This window comes from Agelaius phoeniceus, chromosome 6 (genome assembly GCF_051311805.1).
Source record: "Agelaius phoeniceus isolate bAgePho1 chromosome 6, bAgePho1.hap1, whole genome shotgun sequence".
Lineage (NCBI taxonomy): Eukaryota > Metazoa > Chordata > Aves > Passeriformes > Icteridae > Agelaius > Agelaius phoeniceus.
In genome coordinates, this window is record NC_135270.1 from 7,092,075 (window position 1) to 7,110,646 (window position 18,572).

Sequence of the window (18,572 nt, forward strand, 5' to 3'; positions counted from 1 at the left end):
CCAAGCAGACTGTACTGAAGGCCAGGAAGAAAGTCACAAAAAATAAGCTAGTGGCCAAATCTGATGTGTCACTTTTATGCCATGTGAGGCAGTGACATCTTTTTAAATCATCACTCAGGCAGACACACAGAGGTATTTTTTTCAGAGGATCTGAAAGAACATATGTAATACCTGTACATGTATTAGAAGATATGTAACACCTGTACATTTGTTAGCACTAACACAGACCATAATTCATTTCTAACACTAACACAGCCCAAAATTCACATTTTAACACTGTCACACACAGATTCTCTGCTAACTCTGCCATGGCAGCACAGCATGACTGCAGGGATTGCTTACCTGAGACTGTTCTCAAATCAGCCCAGCTGGGTTCCTGAGCCCAGGACCATGACAATGACAATTCCACAGGGACTGTACAGTCCTTCTGCCAGGGGCAGGAGTGAACAGGACATACAGTGAAGCTGTGGCAGAATGTTTGGGTGTGATGCTCACATGTCCTGTGCAGAAAAGGGAATGATATTTCACTGTTAAACCAGCAGGCCTAAAAGATGCAGCAGTATGCAGGCTCCCAAGTGTCAGGAATAAATATGTCCCATTGGAGGACTAGGCTGATTCAAGAGCAGAAAAGATCTCTCCCCCACGTACAGATGCTGCTTGTCCTCTGCTGCAGAGAATCACAGCAGGAATTTTATGTTTGAACATATGGACGAGTTAGTCATGCCCTATCTACTCAGAGAAACAAACAGAGCCAGGTTGGATAGCTTGCAGGGCAGAACAGCTTTTCTTTTTCCTTTTTTTTCCATATAACCCAGTAAAAGGCCACAATGGTAGCACTGAATTTCTATTTTAATCAATTAACAGAAACAGTTTCTGATTGTCTGGCCAACTGGGGGCTAGAGAGATGGAAAATTTTACCACATATTATCTATCACTGAATGGATTCTGTCCTTTCCAGCCTTCCTCCTAAGACAAGTGTTTTGCTTTTTTTCCCCAAGAAAGCACTCTGTAAGTTGAATATTTTTATGAAAAGACTGAAATGTTTTCAGCAGAAGCTCACATTTCAAACCATACAAATTCAGTGTGCACTGAGCCCTGACAGGTCAAAGGGAACAGATCAAATCCACTTGGTACAGCACTGCGAAATGTTGTACACTGTGCACAGAAACGTGTGACCTTTTCCTGGATGGAGATAATTAATTTTGGAGATTTGACAAAGCTTGGGGAATGGATTCAGTATAACAATGGCAGCACTGCTAAACAACAAGCTGACTTCTAAAGAAGAATTAAAGAAATGGTTATCAATTATTCATGACAGCTTAACTTGTTTATATCCTTTCCAGGCAGCATAGTGCATCTGCTTTATTATTCATCATAAACTGGCACCAGGACCATTTCATCTGATACACTGACTTCCAAATGTGATAGTGCTAACCCCAGAGAGAGCATAGAGGCCACAAAATCCATTTCTTACATATCTGTCATGCCTAGAGTTCACTGTGTTTGTTTGGAAGGAACTCTCTAATCTGGAGTCTCCTGTGAATGTCTTATTTTCTATTCACTTTCAGAGATTGGGTGCAGCATAATATGAAGCACACACTGAATGAAACTATGGAAGTGTCTTGTCATAGCGGGGCTTTGAAAAATGTCAGTTTGAAAAGCTGTACAGCTGACTGCTCTGCAGGTCCAATGGACGCATCCTTTCCTGACCTGCAGCTTGTCTGTCAGGAGATTTCCTGAACTAATTCTCAGAATAACGAGTCTCAAAAAACATCCTCTCTTCTTATGTACTTTTTTTGTGCTTATTAGCTCACTTGCCCCCCCCTGTAATTACTAAGTTTATTCTGCTTAGATTCTCTGGCATGCATCAAGGATAATTTTGAGATCATAAATTGGTTGGCAGAAATGAAAGTTGGAAATAGAAAAGATAGAAGTGATGAAATTTATTTTTGGGACTAGATTGGAGAGACACAAAAATCTATATAGCTTTAGATCACCATTTAAAGTCAGAATATGTCTCTTTGGTTCAGTTTCTGAATGCAATTCTTAATTTTGAATATGCCCAGAGAAGTATTCTCAGACAGTGTAAAGATTTAACAAATTTTTCCAGAAGTAGAAATCTCAAGACTCCCATGTGAAAACTGAGAGCACAACAGGCCTTCAGACCAGAATCTGGGTGATAGCAAGCAGACACAAATAGCAAGAAAAAATCCAAGGTATTTTCTTCTTTTACCATATTTTGATTTTTCTTTAAAAGTTTCTTTTTAAGTGCCCCTTGTTTTTCAGCGTGACTCTGGAGTTCAGGCTTGGCCCGTCTTCCTCATTTTTACTGGAAATGTGAAAAAAAACCAGCACAATTTATCTCACCCATCCTTAGCAATTCCTTCAGGGCCTTTTCTGTCCTAGTTCCCCCAGTTCATAGATGTTTTCCTATCTTTTAGGGTTTGGGCAGATTTAATTGGACACTCGCTAGCACAACTCCATTCCACTCAGCTCAAGTTTCTGCCGCCATCGCCATCATCGAAATCTCTGAATGTGGCATCAGCAGCCACTCAGAAATTCAGAGCAGGATCAGAGTTTTAGTTTGAAACAAGGAAACCAGAGAGTCCTGAACTCACTGAGCAGTCCCAGAGCACATCACCCTGCCACAAACTCTCTCCATACCTGCCACAAACATTTGCATTATTCATTGTCACTAAATGTATTTCTTCCACCAGCTGGTGGAATTTAGTGAGTGCAGAGGGAGACTTACTTACTAAATTTTAACAGCTTTCCCAGGTATGTACAGAGCCCTTCTTGGTTCTTTGCAACACTTCATTATTGGTTATTAATCTATTTCTTCAGTGCAACAATAAATGAAACAACACTAGGTGATGAAATGTTACCTTGTCAGTGTCTACCACCCCCCCAAAAAAAAGAAAGAAAACAACACAAATAAACAATAAAAAAAACCCGAAAACATAACATCCTAGGCATTTAAAGTTCAAAAAGTATCTTTTCAGCTTTTCAGAAGTCATGCCTCACACCTAAAAGGCCCATTTGAAAAAGAAGCATAACCAAAAAACCACACCAGGCACTCTCAACTGAAATGAGATAGGAAAATGTCATAATCATTTCCTGTAAATACTCTGAATTTAAAGCAATGTCATTTTGACTACTGCACTCTTGTGAATAGATTTAATGAACATGAACATTCAAGCAAAACGAATTTTAGTGACAATATTCATGAGCAGATTCCTTACTGGAAAACAAACCAAAAGCAGCAAAAATTTTAATGTTGGTTTATATTGAATTGCGTAATTCAAAGTTTGTTTAGTTCTGGGTTGTACAAATTGAAGTTTCGAACTACTAGGAATTGTATTTGATCAACAGAAGTGGGATTCTGAGTTTGGCAACAAACAAACAAACAGGCCATTCAGAGTAACTGCACAATTTGATTTCTATGCCAGACTATTTCATGATCCATGTCCAGATGGATTTCTCTGGATTATTTTAGTGGTTATAGGGGGCTTATAGAAAAGATGGGAACAAGCTTTTCAGTAGGGCCTGGAGCAACAGGGCAAGGGACAATGGTTTTAATTAAATGGTTTTAATTAAAAGGGGGTAGATTCAGACCAGATACAGGAAATCAATCTTTTACACTGAGGGGGATGAAACACTGGCACAGGTTACTCAGAGAAGTGGGGGAGCCCCATCTGTGGAAACAGTCAAGGCCAGCTTGGAAGGGGCTCTGAGTAACCTGCTCTAGCTGAGGTGGTCCCTGCTCATTACAGGGGGGTTTCACTAGCTGAATTTTAAAGGTCCTTTCCAACTCAAAATATTCCATGATTCTACCATTTAACCAACTGTCTTGGGTTAGAAATGCAAGATGTGGCTGGGGGTGTGTATTCTGTCCCCATCTGTCAGGAGTGGGGCAGTTATCAGTTAACTTTTAATTGGGCAGTTTTTTCTTTAGCTCTCCCACAGCCAATCCTCCCTCCAGGAGATCTCTGCTGTCCATGGCCACTGAGTGTCCCTGCATGGCTGATCCAATTCCATCATCCAATGGGGATATGCTCCGCCTAGGGGAGGAGCCAAGCATTCCTACCTGGATCCAATCTGAGGTTTGGGACAGCCCAGCAGCCTTTGCCCAGTGCATTCCCAGAGGAGCAGCTTTCTGCTGCCCTGCATTGCCAGAGGGAGCCCAGGCCCATCTCCAGCAGCCCTGGGGCTGCAGAGGAAAACTCCCCCCTTGTGCAGGATCCCTGCTCCAGCAGAACCACAGCTGGCACTGCAGGAGGGCTGAGCCCCCATGGGATGGGGCTGTGCCACCCCCCTGACACACGGGGGGGCAGCTCCTGCTCTAACTCTGGCAGTGTTGTTTTGTATTACTGCATTTTTATTTTATTTTTTCCTACTAATGAACTGTTATTCCTACTCCCATATCTTTGCCTGAAAGCCCCTTAATTTCAAAATTATAATAATTCAGAGAGAGGGGGTTTACATTTTCCATTTCAAGAGAGGCTCTTGCCCTCCTTAGCAGACACCTGTCCCTTCAAAGCCAGACACTAATTCCAACAAGAAATCTACATGAGTAGAGTACAGCTTTATTTCCCTTTTATGATTTCATTCGTAGAGACAGTCCTGATGTGACAACTCGTTTTTCCTGCAAGTGCTAGGCATCCTGGGCTCTTGCTGGTCCCAGGGAGCTCTGGAATTCCCAGTTTGAGGTGGCACAGACCTAAAGCCTGGAAGAGCTTTCCCTCCACCTGGCTCCCTGGTGTTCTGCTCCCCCAAACCACGCTTCCCTCTGCGTGTTCTGTCCACCTCAGAGGCTTTGGAACTGTGTGTTCCAGCCGAGTCTGCCTTGCAATTCCCAGGGCTTGGGAGCCACCTAGTGGAGTCCTCTGTGAGTCCCAAAATTCTGCCAGTCCTCCTCCTTATCACTGCATTCCTGGCTGACACCATTCCCAGCACTGCTTTTACAGCTGAGCACCACAGAAGGACTTCACTTGGACTTCATGTCTTGGTCTTTTCTACAGCAATAGGAGTCACTTTCTAAGGTGTAAAACGGAAGGAAAAAAAAAAGAAAAACAAAAAGGTAGGAGCAGAACTGGAATTAAGTGCTGATTTCCCACTGTGACAAAGGTATTTTCTAACCTCCCAGATCTCTGCATTAGACCTGTGGCCAGTAGTAACAAGGAACTTTGTTCTGCAGACCCAAGTCCCAACAAAATTAGAAAACACAGAAGTAGGCCATGACACTCCCTATACTACTAACATAAAACATCAGTCTGATTCTCCAGCATCAAAACCTATCAGAATAGGCAGCTGTAAACTAAACAAAATTGCAATCACAAACAAAATCCCACATGAGCACACAAGCACTGGGATATCACTGATGCATCAGGGTGAGCAGCAGTTATTCTGATGCAGGTGTGTATAAAATCAGTAGAAAGCTCTGAATCAGACTCTGATTTTTAGTTTTCATCTGTTATTGCTTTGCATGCTGAGGTTAATTAAAGATGAAAACCATAATTAACCTTGTTTTAAGCCAGTGTGTAGTTTGGGAGTAAAATCTGGTGTATTTGTGCACTACTTGGATCTGACAAGAGTTGGGAATTCCCTCTTGTTTTCAGGGCTGTAATAACACAGGGCAAGGCATTAGGACAGCATCCATGGCTCAGGAAAAGCCAAGGAAAAAGACAAGGAAAAGCCAAGGAAAAAGGGTGAGGGAGCCCTGGGAGTCAGGGATGTTCCCAAAGCGCAAAATGAAAAATTTCTTGTGATTCCTGTGAGGAGCTGAGAAACCAGAGTGGGACTGGAGGAAAAATAACCTGATTTATTGTGGCACTTCTCTAGTTATCCCACCTGAAATGACAGAAAGAAACTGACTTATAAAAAAACCCAAACCAACAAAACATAGAATGCAATCATATGAGTGAAATAATATCTTAAGGAAATGTCATTCTTCCCCCTAATCAAGTGCACACTATGAACTGATTTCAACATTGCTTTTAAAATACATAAAGCTCCATCTAGCATCTGAAATCAAAACCACAAACACAGATGGAGCTGAAAATGCCTATTGTTCCTTTGAAAATATCTAACAGCTGTTAAAACAGACACCAAATGGTAAAAAGGTGGGAAAAATGCAGCAAAGAAGCAGCATTGACAAGAAAAGGATAGCATCTCAGCCAGGGAGAGGAGAAGAACAGGCATATTCACCTTCATTTATACACTTGTTTCCTTTTAAAGTTTGAGAGGCCTGTCAAATAAAGGGACTAATGGTCATGAGAAAAAGAGTTCCTTGAGTTAAAAGCAAACTTTTCATTTAGTGTGTAATATCCTGTGCACTGAGACCAATGTCTTCCCAGGCATGCCAAAAAATCCTGCTTTAAATCACCGTCAGACATACCTATAGTATAGATTAGCTCTAGATACAGATTAGATATATAGGTATAGGTATAGATAGATATAGATATAGATATAGATATAGATATAGATAGATATAGATATAGATATAGATATAGATTAGATATAGATATAGATAGATATTTGGGGTTTTTTTACAGATTATATATAGCTGGTATATAACTATAGATAGTTATAGATTAGATATAGATATATTTGTTTATTATACAGATTATACATAGCTGGGAAAAAAACATTTCTGTGTATATCTAGGCTGAAGAGAAGTGGAAAACATACAACAACCAAAGCAAAATAAATGTAAAAACCCAACAAAGCTCAGGATTTTACGAGGTACTGTGGCCTTCCTAGAATTGTGCATTGGACATGGACCAGCATTGCCATTGCCACGAGATCATGGTTTAATAAACATGGGAATGCCCCCATTTGTACAAATCCTTGGAAGGATTTCTAGGATTTGTAGGAATCCTTCTGGTCTTTCAGCTGTGGGTGATTCTAAGAAATGATTGAGCAGCTTCACAGAATCTAACTCTATATGCAGAATGTTTAGGCTTATCAAGGGGGTACAGCAGTTCAAGATATTTTACCTTTTAGATTATTTTCCCTGTCTTAAGATAAAGGAAAGAAATTATATATCTGTATGTTGGCTTCTAAATATGCATTCATGAAAGGAAGTGTGTAATTTTGAATTCCGCAGTCATTACCAGGGACAGATGTGAGACTCAGAGAACAACTCTGAAGGGTTCCAGGTTCACCTCAGAGGTTAGAAAAGGGATTTATTTTCCTATGTTGATCTTCCCGGGTGTTGCAGCTGATTATTTTGTGGAAAAGAATGTCAATATATTCCATAGGACAGAGTCGAGGAAATTCAGATTTCCCAAGGTGTCTGCTCTCAGGTCAAGCTCTCTGTCCCCTCAAGCAGGAGCTCTGGAGTAAACTGAAATGTCACTGGACTGAAAAATCAAATATTAAACTCTCTGTGCATCACTGGCTGTGCCTGTAAATAGGAGCTGGCAAATTGTGTGCCCCTCTTAGGTTGAAGCAATACTAAAATACAGAATACTGCTCTGTGCACTGGGGTGAAATTTGCCTGCGAAGCACACATAAGCACTGTGCAAAAATCAAACACACAGAGGAAAAAATCTGCTTGCTATGGCATACACACTCTCTTGAATTCTGCAATCATCACATGCTTACACATGAGGCAGTTAGAAAGAAAAAGAAAGCGTGGTAAATGCGATGAAAAAATAAAAAAAATAATGTAGAAAAAGAAAAATGGGAGGGGGGAAAAGTGAAGAGGTGGAGAATTCTGAGAAACAGAGGCGTCCAGCTTGGCTTCAGCTACAAAGGGAGCTTTTTAAGCTCCTAACACATGGTTTTCTAGCAAATAGTGCTGGCATGGCCCTGAGTTTTTCCAAACAAGGCATTCAGTCAGGAAAATTATGAAATCAAATAAATACAAATTGCCTCCAATGCAGTCGGTTCATGTAAGTTAATTTTAATTAATTTTTAAGTCTGACTAAATAGAATTATTATTCCAAAAGAAGATGTCTGTCATAGACTCCACTGAATGGACACAGAGCTGTGTTAAGGGTATTGTTTTCAGCTGGAAAAGTAGTGTCAAGAGAAAAAGGAGGAGGAACTTCTTTTAAAAACAGTTTACTGTCTAGTTTCCAGTCCCACTGTAAATAGGTTGGATAGTGGAAGTGAAATGAGTTGCTTTAGATGGTTTTACAGGCACAGACACCAAGCACCAGACCTCCCTGTGTTCCACCCACTCTGAATCCACTCTGACCTGCACCAAGCACACTCTGTAGGATTGGTCACATGGGAAAGCAGATGGGAGGAGAAAGGAGGGGAAAATAAATTACTTTTATTTGTATTACTTGATAAAATTTGGCCTACAGGCTCGATGTGACTCAGTGCTGAACATCTGGGATTAATCATAGGATCACAAACTGAGAAGTAGTCATCTGGCTCCTAGAAATAAACACATTCAGTCCCTCTGCCACAATGTTACTTCCTTAATGATAGAATGCAACAGCCATTTTAAGTCCTTTTAATCTTTTCAGCCACAGTATTTTTTAACTTTTTAGTAATTTTTACTATTATTTTTTCACTTCAGATGATGGTAAATTGCATTTGACTGTGGACTGGCAGCGTTGGGGATTGCCCACAGAACTGATTCACCACTTTCCTCCAAAATTTTCTGGTGCCATGGTAGCCTTACAGGTCCATTTCTTGCTGGTTCCATCCCTCGTGAGCATCATGGGAGCAGCACAGTACGTGATGCAGGATGCAGCCCTGCTGAGCTACATTGACCAGCGTTTTCTGTCTCTGGAGGTATGTGCCTGATGAATCCTTCTGCAGCAAAAGAGGCTTGAAAATGTGTGGATGTTCTGGGGCCAGGACAGTCTGTGTGATATATCAGATCAGGAGGGTGAATTTCCAGCTTTGTCCAATGAATGAGTAAAATCGTTGCTAAAACTTTAACTGTAATGATCCCAACTCACCACATCATTTGTTGCAGGATAAAATTTCATAATGTTATGTTTTTATTCTGTTATAATCTGTATTTTTTTTAATGACATCATTGAATTTAGCTAAAAATGCAAATGTTTATACAGAACTGTCACAGACCATCCTAGGGAGCAGTATAAACTTATTTTCACCTGTAGAAGTGCTGTCAAGTATTTATTATCAAGGAGATAAGAAATTTATCAGGTATTTTTCTCCTGTGTGCAGATATCCCAGCCTGGAAGGGTAGTTTAAGACACACTCATGCAAACCAGCAGTGTATCTGTACTTCAAACAAACCCTTAATATCAGAGACACTGAAATGCACTACTTTCAATTCCTTGAATTCCTTTCAATTACTTATATAAATGTACCAGTTCTTACCTTTTTCCTACAGTAAAAAGCTACTAGTACTGGAAAATACCTCCTCAGTATTGGTGTGTTATAATCATATATTGTTTATTTTTGATTATTGACAAGTCCCTGGCCCCTGGCTTGCATTTTCAGATTTACAGAGAAGCTCAAACTTGCCTGATTTGATGTCCCTTTTTTGTGCAAAGCCCTCATTAGTCTTATCTTTTCAACACTGAAGGATTAACCTGATATTCTCTTCCCACTGTGCAGATGGAGATTTACATTTTCTTTGCCACTCTAGGAGTAGCTTCCCCTGGCAATTTCTCTTCCTTTGGCACCCATTAAAATTGAGGTAACCTGTGGCATTTGGTGCAAGGGGCACAAAAGGAACAGGACAGAGAATGAGGTAGATACTGATGACAGCACTTGAAAGCATTTGAAATAAAGGTTTTGTAGAAAGCAATTAAGCAACTTCCTGGGGGCTTATGGTCTTGTATAAATGGGGGAGAGAGGACATAGCACAGAAAGCACAGCTCACAAAGCAAACCAACCAAAGATCTGCTCAAATTCCTCATCTTCCCAAAGTGGCAGCTGAACTACTATTTTCAGGACACCTATGAAGCAGCTGTATTGCAACAGAGAAACATATTACTTACCTTTGAAAACACTGATAATTTGAATTTAGGTGTAAAGAAATAGTTTTTTGCCTTTCTGTGTTTGCATGTTTTTGTTGTTTGGTTTTTTTGTTGTTGTTTTGGGTTGGTTTTTTTTTTAATACAGCCAATAATTTGCGGAAAAAAAGACAAAAAAAAAGAAACAACACAAAACTTCTTCAACTGTAGCATATATTTCAGTATTTTCATTTTCACCTTTAAATGGGTGAAAAATAGCCACACTAGATTCTGCCTTGGTCAGAAGAGGTGTATCCATGTGAAATGCTCATGGCTGTACATTTCCTGCAGAAAACTCTTTGAGACTGCTTCACCAGAGCACTTTTCTTTCTTTAGGCAGCAAAAAAAAATATCTAGCTGTGAATAACCATGTCTGTGGCCACAGCTCTCTTCAGAAAGCAGCAGGCACAACTTCACCAAGGACTTTTCCTGGGGAAGGCAGGGAGAAGCCCAGAGAAGAAGAAGAGAAAACAGTTCTTGTCTCTATTCACTGCGCCTGTTGTTTGGCACATGTGGAATGTGTTATGGAGATTGTTTACCCAAAGTTATTTGTTAATTGGACACTAGTGAAGGTTGTTTGGATTCCTTGGCCACTTGGGTCAAAGCTGTGTCCTGGCTGTCTCCGGACAGTCACAGGGTTTTCTTTAGTATAGTGTAGTATTTTTTAGTATAATATCTCTTTAGTATGTAATTTAGTATAGTATTAGTGTAATATTATAGCTTAATAAAGGATTTGTTCAGCCTTCTGAACCATGGAGTCACAGCATGTTATTCGCCGTGTTGGGGTCATCCTGAAACTATACATGTCAAGTCAAAAAAATGTGGATTTTTGTCCAGACTTTTGAATTCTGTGCCAGTCTGAGATGTTCTCCTCACACAGACACCCAGCAAGAGCCCCCTGGGCCGCAATAGGTGGGTGCAGGGCACTGAGCAGGAGGGAGTAGCAGGGTTGTGAAAGTAACCACGAGTGAGGCCGTGATGCACACAAAATACCCATGTCTGTCCGTGTGTTCTCTTCCTGTGTTCTGGTTGAAGAGGAGGCTGGAGAAGTGCAGCCAAGACCTGCTGGAATACGTGGATGAGTTCAGAGAGCTCTCCAAGGCGGCACTGGCCCGCCTGGCAAGGCTGAGCACCGACAAGGCTGAGCTTGAGGGGGAAGTGGAGAATTTGCTCACGAGGGTCGAGCGCGCCCAGAGGGACATCGACTATTTCGGATCCATCATGGATTCCAACGCCTGTGTGGAGGTGCACAAGGACCTGCTGAAACAGCAGCTGCTGGAAGAGGCAGAGGAGAAAAAGAGACTTAAACTCATGCTTAATGCAAGTAAGAGCAGTTTGTTTTTCAGAACTTTGGTGTGAACAGTCCCACGTGTGCATGCTGGCACAGGGATAAGAGATTTTCATCTGCAAGGGGGTTTGGGCTGTGTAAATACCAGACTTATAAAACCCATGTATATGCAAAAAAGGTATGGGAGAGGGAGGGAGGGAGGAAAATACAGTTCAAACATTTACTTTGCAGAAATTCTACTGCATATCAAATTAATTCTTTGGAAGTTACATTTTATTATAAAATAAGGTAAAATCCCCTGAAGGTGTGCTGTTGCAAAGTCCCAGAAAAATACATTTCTGAGTACTGCAGCTGTACCAAGGAATTAATAGTCTTTGCTTTTTGGACTAGGCAGGGTCAAAACCTCAACTCAAAAGTAAATTAATGGGTTAATAAACTACTTAATTTACTTCTACAATTTTTACCTGCTTTACTGCACTGCTCTGTCTCCTTCCTCTCCTTGTCCCCTCCTTTAATAAGAGAGCACACTGGCTTGGCTGTCAGCTAAGCTTACCTCTGATTTTAAAACTTGGTGCTATGGTACCTAGCATGAAGAATAATGCACAATCTATATTTTTTTAAAACAAATGACATTCTATAATTATCTTTACCTTAAGAAGTTTTGGTATAGATGTAAACTATGTATTACAGACATATTTAAAGAAGACTGTTTTATTTTCATAGTAGTAAGAAATGAAGAGTAAATAATAGGAGATTCAAATTGAAATTTTTAAAAAGTGAGTGAAAGAACTTTAGCATCATCAATTATACAGTTCCACTGACTTCAGCAGAATTAGGTTGATTTAATTTTATCATAAATTTACAATTTCTTCCTTAGACTTTTCAAACATCAGTATTAAGGCAGATGCTTACAGAGGCAATCAACTATTCTGCTTCTGAGTCTCCTCATACTCCACAATTCAGTGTTCTGAATATCAATACTTCTGTTTTCCATTTAGAGAACTTTTGGACATTGGGCATTTTTTTCAGAGAGGAAAAAAATAGGGGATTTTTAAATTGACTGTGGTTAAGACACTTTGAAAATTGTATCTTTCTGAGAGTTTCAGAGGAGAAAAAATTACTTTACATTTTCCTTTGTTGGAAATTATTACTTTTAACTTTATTGTAGCAGCTCATGGTAACTTTATTTTCATTTTGTTCTCTACTGTCAGTACTAGTCAGATGGTTTTCCCATTGAATTTGATGTCAAAAGTATTCCCTGTGCAGATTTTACAGCACTTAGAAAAAGTAGGAAGAACCTCAACTCTAGAAAATAGCAGCTCTGCTTCTATGCTTTCATGTCTTAACCAGACTCTATGATTATTTTTGCTGAGTCACTTCAAAAACCTAGCAGAAAAGAGGGTTTTTATGTCCAGCTTTGTTACTGTGTTTGGGTTAAGTTCACACAGAAAATAACAATCAGAGAAATCAGAGACAAAAATCTGGTTATTTCCCCTGCAGAGGAAGATGCTGCTAAGGCTGCCTAGAGTTTTTGATTCAGCACCTTTAATTTTTTTTAATCTATCTAATCAATAAATGTTAGGTTTGAGAGAGCTGTTGTGGCTTGCTCACGGAAGCCACTTCCAGAGTGAGGACTCTCAGGGAAAAAAATCCACTCTGTAGCAGCAATATCCAAAAGCTTTGATTAGACGGTATCAGTGCACACAAATTACATAAAGATTGCTTTCTACAGGCAACTGGAGTCTTGCCACTGGCTTCAATAGGTTCCTATCAGGCAAAGCAGGGGGGCTGATTTTGCTTTCTCCATTTCATCTGCTGCCAGAACTTCCTGCCTTAGAGCTTTGTTTGTCCTGTTTACTGAAATGGCTGCACTCCACTGAAAGCAATTCTTTCAACTTCAAATGCTGTGCCCTGTAATTTATGAGTGCCTTTGGTAAACAAGCTTGGTTAATATGTTTTGCAATAGTTTTTAGGGTTTTTTTCCTGGAAAGGATGCTGCTTGATAAAGATCTCAGAGTCTAAATGCCCGAGTCCTCCCAGGCTTGGTGCTTTCTGGTCTGAAATGTCCCTGCAGAGTGCACAGAAAATGTGAAGAAGCCAGAGCTGTGGCCAGTTGAGGCCAATTTTAAACCTACAGGGAGGTAAAGATGGTTCCACCAGCCACGCTTCTGGCACAGGAATTGGTAGCACAGACACCACCCCAGCTCCTTCAAAGGCCACCTCAGTGCATGCACACGCCTGCTTGTGTGATCTATATTCTGTTCTTGCTCCTTTGTGTGCAGGTGTTGGGAAGGTGAATGGGAAGATAGCCCAGTTTTTTGGCTTTCAGTTATGCTGATCTCTTTTTGTTTCGATTTATACTATAAATGCATAAAAAAGAGGCTATCTGAGGATAAGACCAGTCCTGAATCAAAAATACTATACATGTGAATAATGGATTTTAATTTGTATGCCTCCAACAGGAAATAAATCTGATTACTTTACCGTGTTGATCTAAACCAGAAGTCAGTTCTCCAAAGTAAAAATTATAGCCCTGTAAAAGGACAGACAAGACTAATCACAAAATCACTAACTGTGCTCTTGGTCTCCTCTCAGACACACAAACATCCAAATGTTTTGGATAACACTGGTGTAATAGAACAAAGCCCAACACTCTACAGGTAGATGAAGATACTACAGTTTTATTAGAAGGAATATATAATAATAATGTCATAATATTATTCAAATATAATATATATTATTATAGATTATATATTAATATATATTATTGTAAAATCATTATAGAATATAGTATATATATTATATATTTTTATTTATATATATATTGTTATTTTATATATTATTCAAATATATTCAAATATACTAAAATATTATTCAAATATAATATCACATAAAACCATTTTTAGCACTACTTACCAGAGCCACACTGCTGACACCTTTACTGATATATTGATGAATTAAAAGGAAACTAAGTAATTCAAAGAAAGGAAACTAGAAAATTTACAGATATTCTAATTTTATTTTTCTTTGTCTTTGGTTATTTCCTTGCAGGCTGTGACCACATGCTTGCAGGTATTAGGTCCCTGAAGGTAGTTAAGAAAACTGGAGGAAAGCATGGCTCTTGGATGAAAGATCCTGGCAAAAAGCATGCCAAGATTTATTTATTAAGTGGCTCTGTGAACAATGTGATTTTGGAATTTGCAAATATCATGGCTTTCATGGAGAACAACCAGACTCTGAAGGCTCGCAGAGTCCCCTTGCCAATGCCCTGGGAAGGAACTGGCCACGTCATCTACCAGGGCTTCCTCTTCTACCACAGGCACGGCTCCTTGAACGAGATCGTGAAGTTCCACCTCCAGAGAAGGAACGTAGCTGACCAGATGCTGCTGCCAGGGGCTGGGAGGATTCCTGCCTACCAGCTCTCTCCACAGACAAAAATAGACTTGGCTCTGGATGAGCAGGGGCTGTGGGCCCTCCATGCAGAGCCAGAGACCGGGGGGAACATTGTCCTCACCAAAATCAACCCCATGGCCATGGCGGTGGAGCACAGCTGGGACACACCCTGCAGCAGCAGGGATGCTGAGGCAGCTTTCATGGCCTGCAACACCCTGCACGTGGTCTACAACTCTCCTTCTGGGGGCTCCTCCCGCATCCAGTGTGTTTATGATGTTTTGGGTGCTCTGAATGTTCACACAAACCCAGGACTGCATTTCCCAAAACGCCAGGGTGGCCACTCCAGCGTACACTACAATCCCAAAGAGAGGCAGCTCTTTGCTTGGGGTGATGGATCCCAGATCATTTACAAACTTCACACAGAGCAGAAAGTTTAAAACCTTTAGCAGCTTTTCAAGCAGACCTAAAAGCCATCAGTCCCAGGTCAACACAGCCTTTTTATGTGTGTTAAAATTGCATTACTCCCAGCTGTTACAACTTTCATCCATTTTACGGAACTTAAGACTTATGTACCCCAGTAATCTTAATGCCCAATAAAGAATATGTGAAGACTGAATTAATATAAATTACATGATGACTAAATACCACACATACACAACCCCTCTCCCCCCCCACCCCCCACCTCCAAAATTAAAGTCTAAGGGTAGTTAAAAGAAATAATAGCCCATTTCTGACACATTCTCTTCCTATTGAAACTATGTTTTCTGTTTCAATGCCATGGAAATCAAATCAGAACTCCTTCCTGTCCAAAACATAGTCTGACAACCTTTCCTACTCTGAAGATCACCATAGAAAGCCTTCTAGTAAGCAATATAAAATCACATGCTTCCAGAGAAATTAGATATCAGTTTTAACAGGAGAGGTTTATTTTACAACAAAGTGTAGGAATATAGAGCCCCATAAACATAATTTATATTTAACATAGAACTCTCATACATCACATCAAGGCTACTCCTATTCCTTGAACCTCTAGAGTATTTCCATGAAAATTCCACACTTCTTACCCATATAGCTGTACAGACCACTGTGGATCCTGCTAGTACATTAGTTGCAGCCAAATATTTACTTTTTTCAGCTTCAAGTCACCACTTCTCACCATTTTTGAGTATATTGCTGTTTGTGTGTCAGAAGGAATGTTCCTAGGTGAACTCTGTGTCACACACCACTTTTAAAGGTTTTACATGTCACTCTTTGGTGTTATTCTCATTAGGTCTCTTTCAGCATCTACTTGTGAGGCATTTCCCCAATGTCTCAAGTCACTCCCACTGGTTACAGCAGAATCTTTCTCATCCTATCCTCCACCTCCAGGAAAAGGTGGCTCAGGTGAGCACAGCACTGCAGGTGAGGGCACGGCACTGCTCAGTCCTGGGTTTGTGAATCACAGATAGACTCCAGGTATTTTTTTCTCAAAAATAATGTTAAAAATGTTAAATAATGTTAAAAAAAAGGCTTTTAATGCAAAATACAGGTATAGACTGTATTTTTTATTTATTTTAATGGCAGCAGCATGTCCAATAGCAAACAAACAAACAAACACAACAAAAAATCCCCTCTGAAAAACCACAAATAATGGTACTTGAAAAGCAATCCACAGCTGTTGCTACAGAAAAACTCATTTTGTTCATTACGCTGAGAGAGCTGTTCTGTTTAAAAATAGCTTCCAGAGAACAGCCAGACATCAGGGAATGATTTTGAAAAGGAGTTCCAGGATACAATTAGGAGTGTATAGACTGCTGGGCTGCACCAGTGACACTCTGCCTTCAGCACAAGGAGCTTTATCATTCTGAGCAGGGGTAGTGAGTGGAGCACAGCAGACAGAGGGTGCACAGCCACAGACACTCCCCCCAGGCTGCCAGGGATGTGGGCTGGCACTGCTTTCCTGGCTTAAAGGCAGTGTTTGGCCTTTTATTCTTCCTCTGTAAAATTACAAACATGTAAATACAAAATGGTATCAGCCGCCTCTGTGAGAACTTTTACTGGAAAGGATGTGTAACTTCCTTTATTTAGGAAATAAACTCTTTGCATGCAAATATGGATTTAATCTGCTTTTTAGAAAAGGGGTTCTTGGGATGTCTTTGTGCCATACTATTACTCAGCAGAGGAAGCCCATGTCATTATTCTGCAGAAAGATTTCAATGTGCAACCCTCAAAAGTTCAGGCAGGGTCTTCTCTGAGCCTTGCTGCCCTGGAAATCCAAACTTCATGATGAACTAAAGCCCAAGAGGGGGTGGAGCACCCAGACATCCCATCAGCAGCAAAGGGAGGCACAGCCAGCCTGCACAAGAGCTCCCAGCACTCTGTAAAACAACCGCTCATTGTCAATCCCTGCCTGGGCCCTGCTTTTCCACACCCTGGCTGTGTGCCAGGAGTGTGAGGACATCCCATGTCCTCTGCACAGAGCCCCAAGGACAGGGCAGGATAGGAGCTGGCATCCTAGGGGCCACTGTGTCAGCACCACACAAGGAGTCTCTGGGAGGCACTGAGGAAAATCCTTCAGCCCTGGAGGTGGAGCTGGGGTAGCACTTCTCAGTCTGAGGTTCACTCTTGCTCTATTTTCTAGTCTTAAGATGAAACCTTTGGAACTGCTTTTGTTTTTCTCAATCCCCATGGATATTTTGGTGTCCCATCTGGGAGTTTCACTGCCTACACTTCACCTTGGCTGTGAAAAGACAAAAAACAATTTAAATCACTTCAGCATCGCTCACACTCTTCCTGGAGCACAACATGGACCTGGCCACTGGTGCTGCATCAGGGAACAAGCTGGGAAACAGGCTGTGGGTTGAGGTGGCACATGAATTTTGTGGCTGTGGTGGCAGCAGCATCTCTGGGCTTACAGCACCGGTGACAGGTGAGGGATTCACATCTGTGAATATGGTGTGCTCTGCTGATCAGTGAACATTCTTGTAAGAAAAAGGTGGCAGGGATTCTCCTCCAGCTTCCTGGCAATCTCTGAAATATATATGATTTCGTTAATTTTCATAACTGATAGCACACAAGCACATATTTTTGAGAAAGTCAGAAGAGACATTTGGTTAACTCCCAGACGACAAAGGGAAAAAAAAAAAAAAAGAAAAAAAAAAAAGAGAAGGACTGTCTGTTCTGAAAGAGAAAGTAAAGAATGACAAATATCTGAACTGAATAATCTGCTCCAAGACGGCAATCTCCAAAAGGCAAGGACAAAGGACTGTCAGGAGGCAGGAGACAGCCATGACAAGACTGCATGAAAGAGGGCATTGACTTCCAGTTCAGGTAGATTATATGATTGTTACCATGGAAATGGAATTGGTACAAGGGGACCAACACAGAGGAGTCTTCATCAGGAGCAAAAAACACAAATGAGTTTATGACCTCTACCTTCACCATCTAGATAACATCCATTACTCTCCTTGTTATTCAAGTCCTTTTATGCTACACTTTCTCCATGTGCTCACTTTGCCTGAACCACTGAGCTCATTCCATGTGAACCACTGGCTTTTTTCTTTTTCATGTCCAGACCCTCCTCTAGAGGGGAATTCAGTGCCCTCTGCTCTGACAGCAGGATCACCATCCTCCCAACAAAAGCAGCACTCCTCAGTGCTCTGGCTGTGCTGCAGGTCCCTCACCCCTTCAGTGACACTGCTGTCACCTCATCCTTTTCCTGCAGTGGGTAGTGACTGCCCCTTCCCGTGGTGAGAGCAGGTTTCACTGCACAGATGCTCCTCATTTCCCTGCCATCCATTCCCTCTGCCATCTCTTCCCCAGAAAGGTGGCTCAGGTCAGAATAATCTGCAGTGATTATGTCCTGTTTGCACTTGGAGCAGTCAGAATTATCATAGACAGAAAAGTTTTCAGCTCTCACGGTTTATTGACATCCATATGATGAATTTAAGCTTTCTGAC

General features: G+C 40.9%; 1 protein-coding gene across 1 annotated transcript; it reads left to right on the top strand.

Moving 5' to 3' along the window:
• The first annotated feature begins 8,303 nt into the window (after window positions 1-8,303).
• Window positions 8,304-16,726, top strand: OLFML1 (olfactomedin like 1). Its single transcript, XM_054635767.2, has 3 exons — window positions 8,304-8,754; window positions 10,989-11,277; window positions 14,293-16,726. The coding sequence occupies exons 1-3, from the start codon at window positions 8,629-8,631 to the stop codon at window positions 15,069-15,071; spliced, it is 1,194 nt and encodes a 397-aa protein (XP_054491742.2). The 5' UTR covers window positions 8,304-8,628; the 3' UTR covers window positions 15,072-16,726.
• The last annotated feature ends 1,846 nt before the right edge of the window (window positions 16,727-18,572 follow it).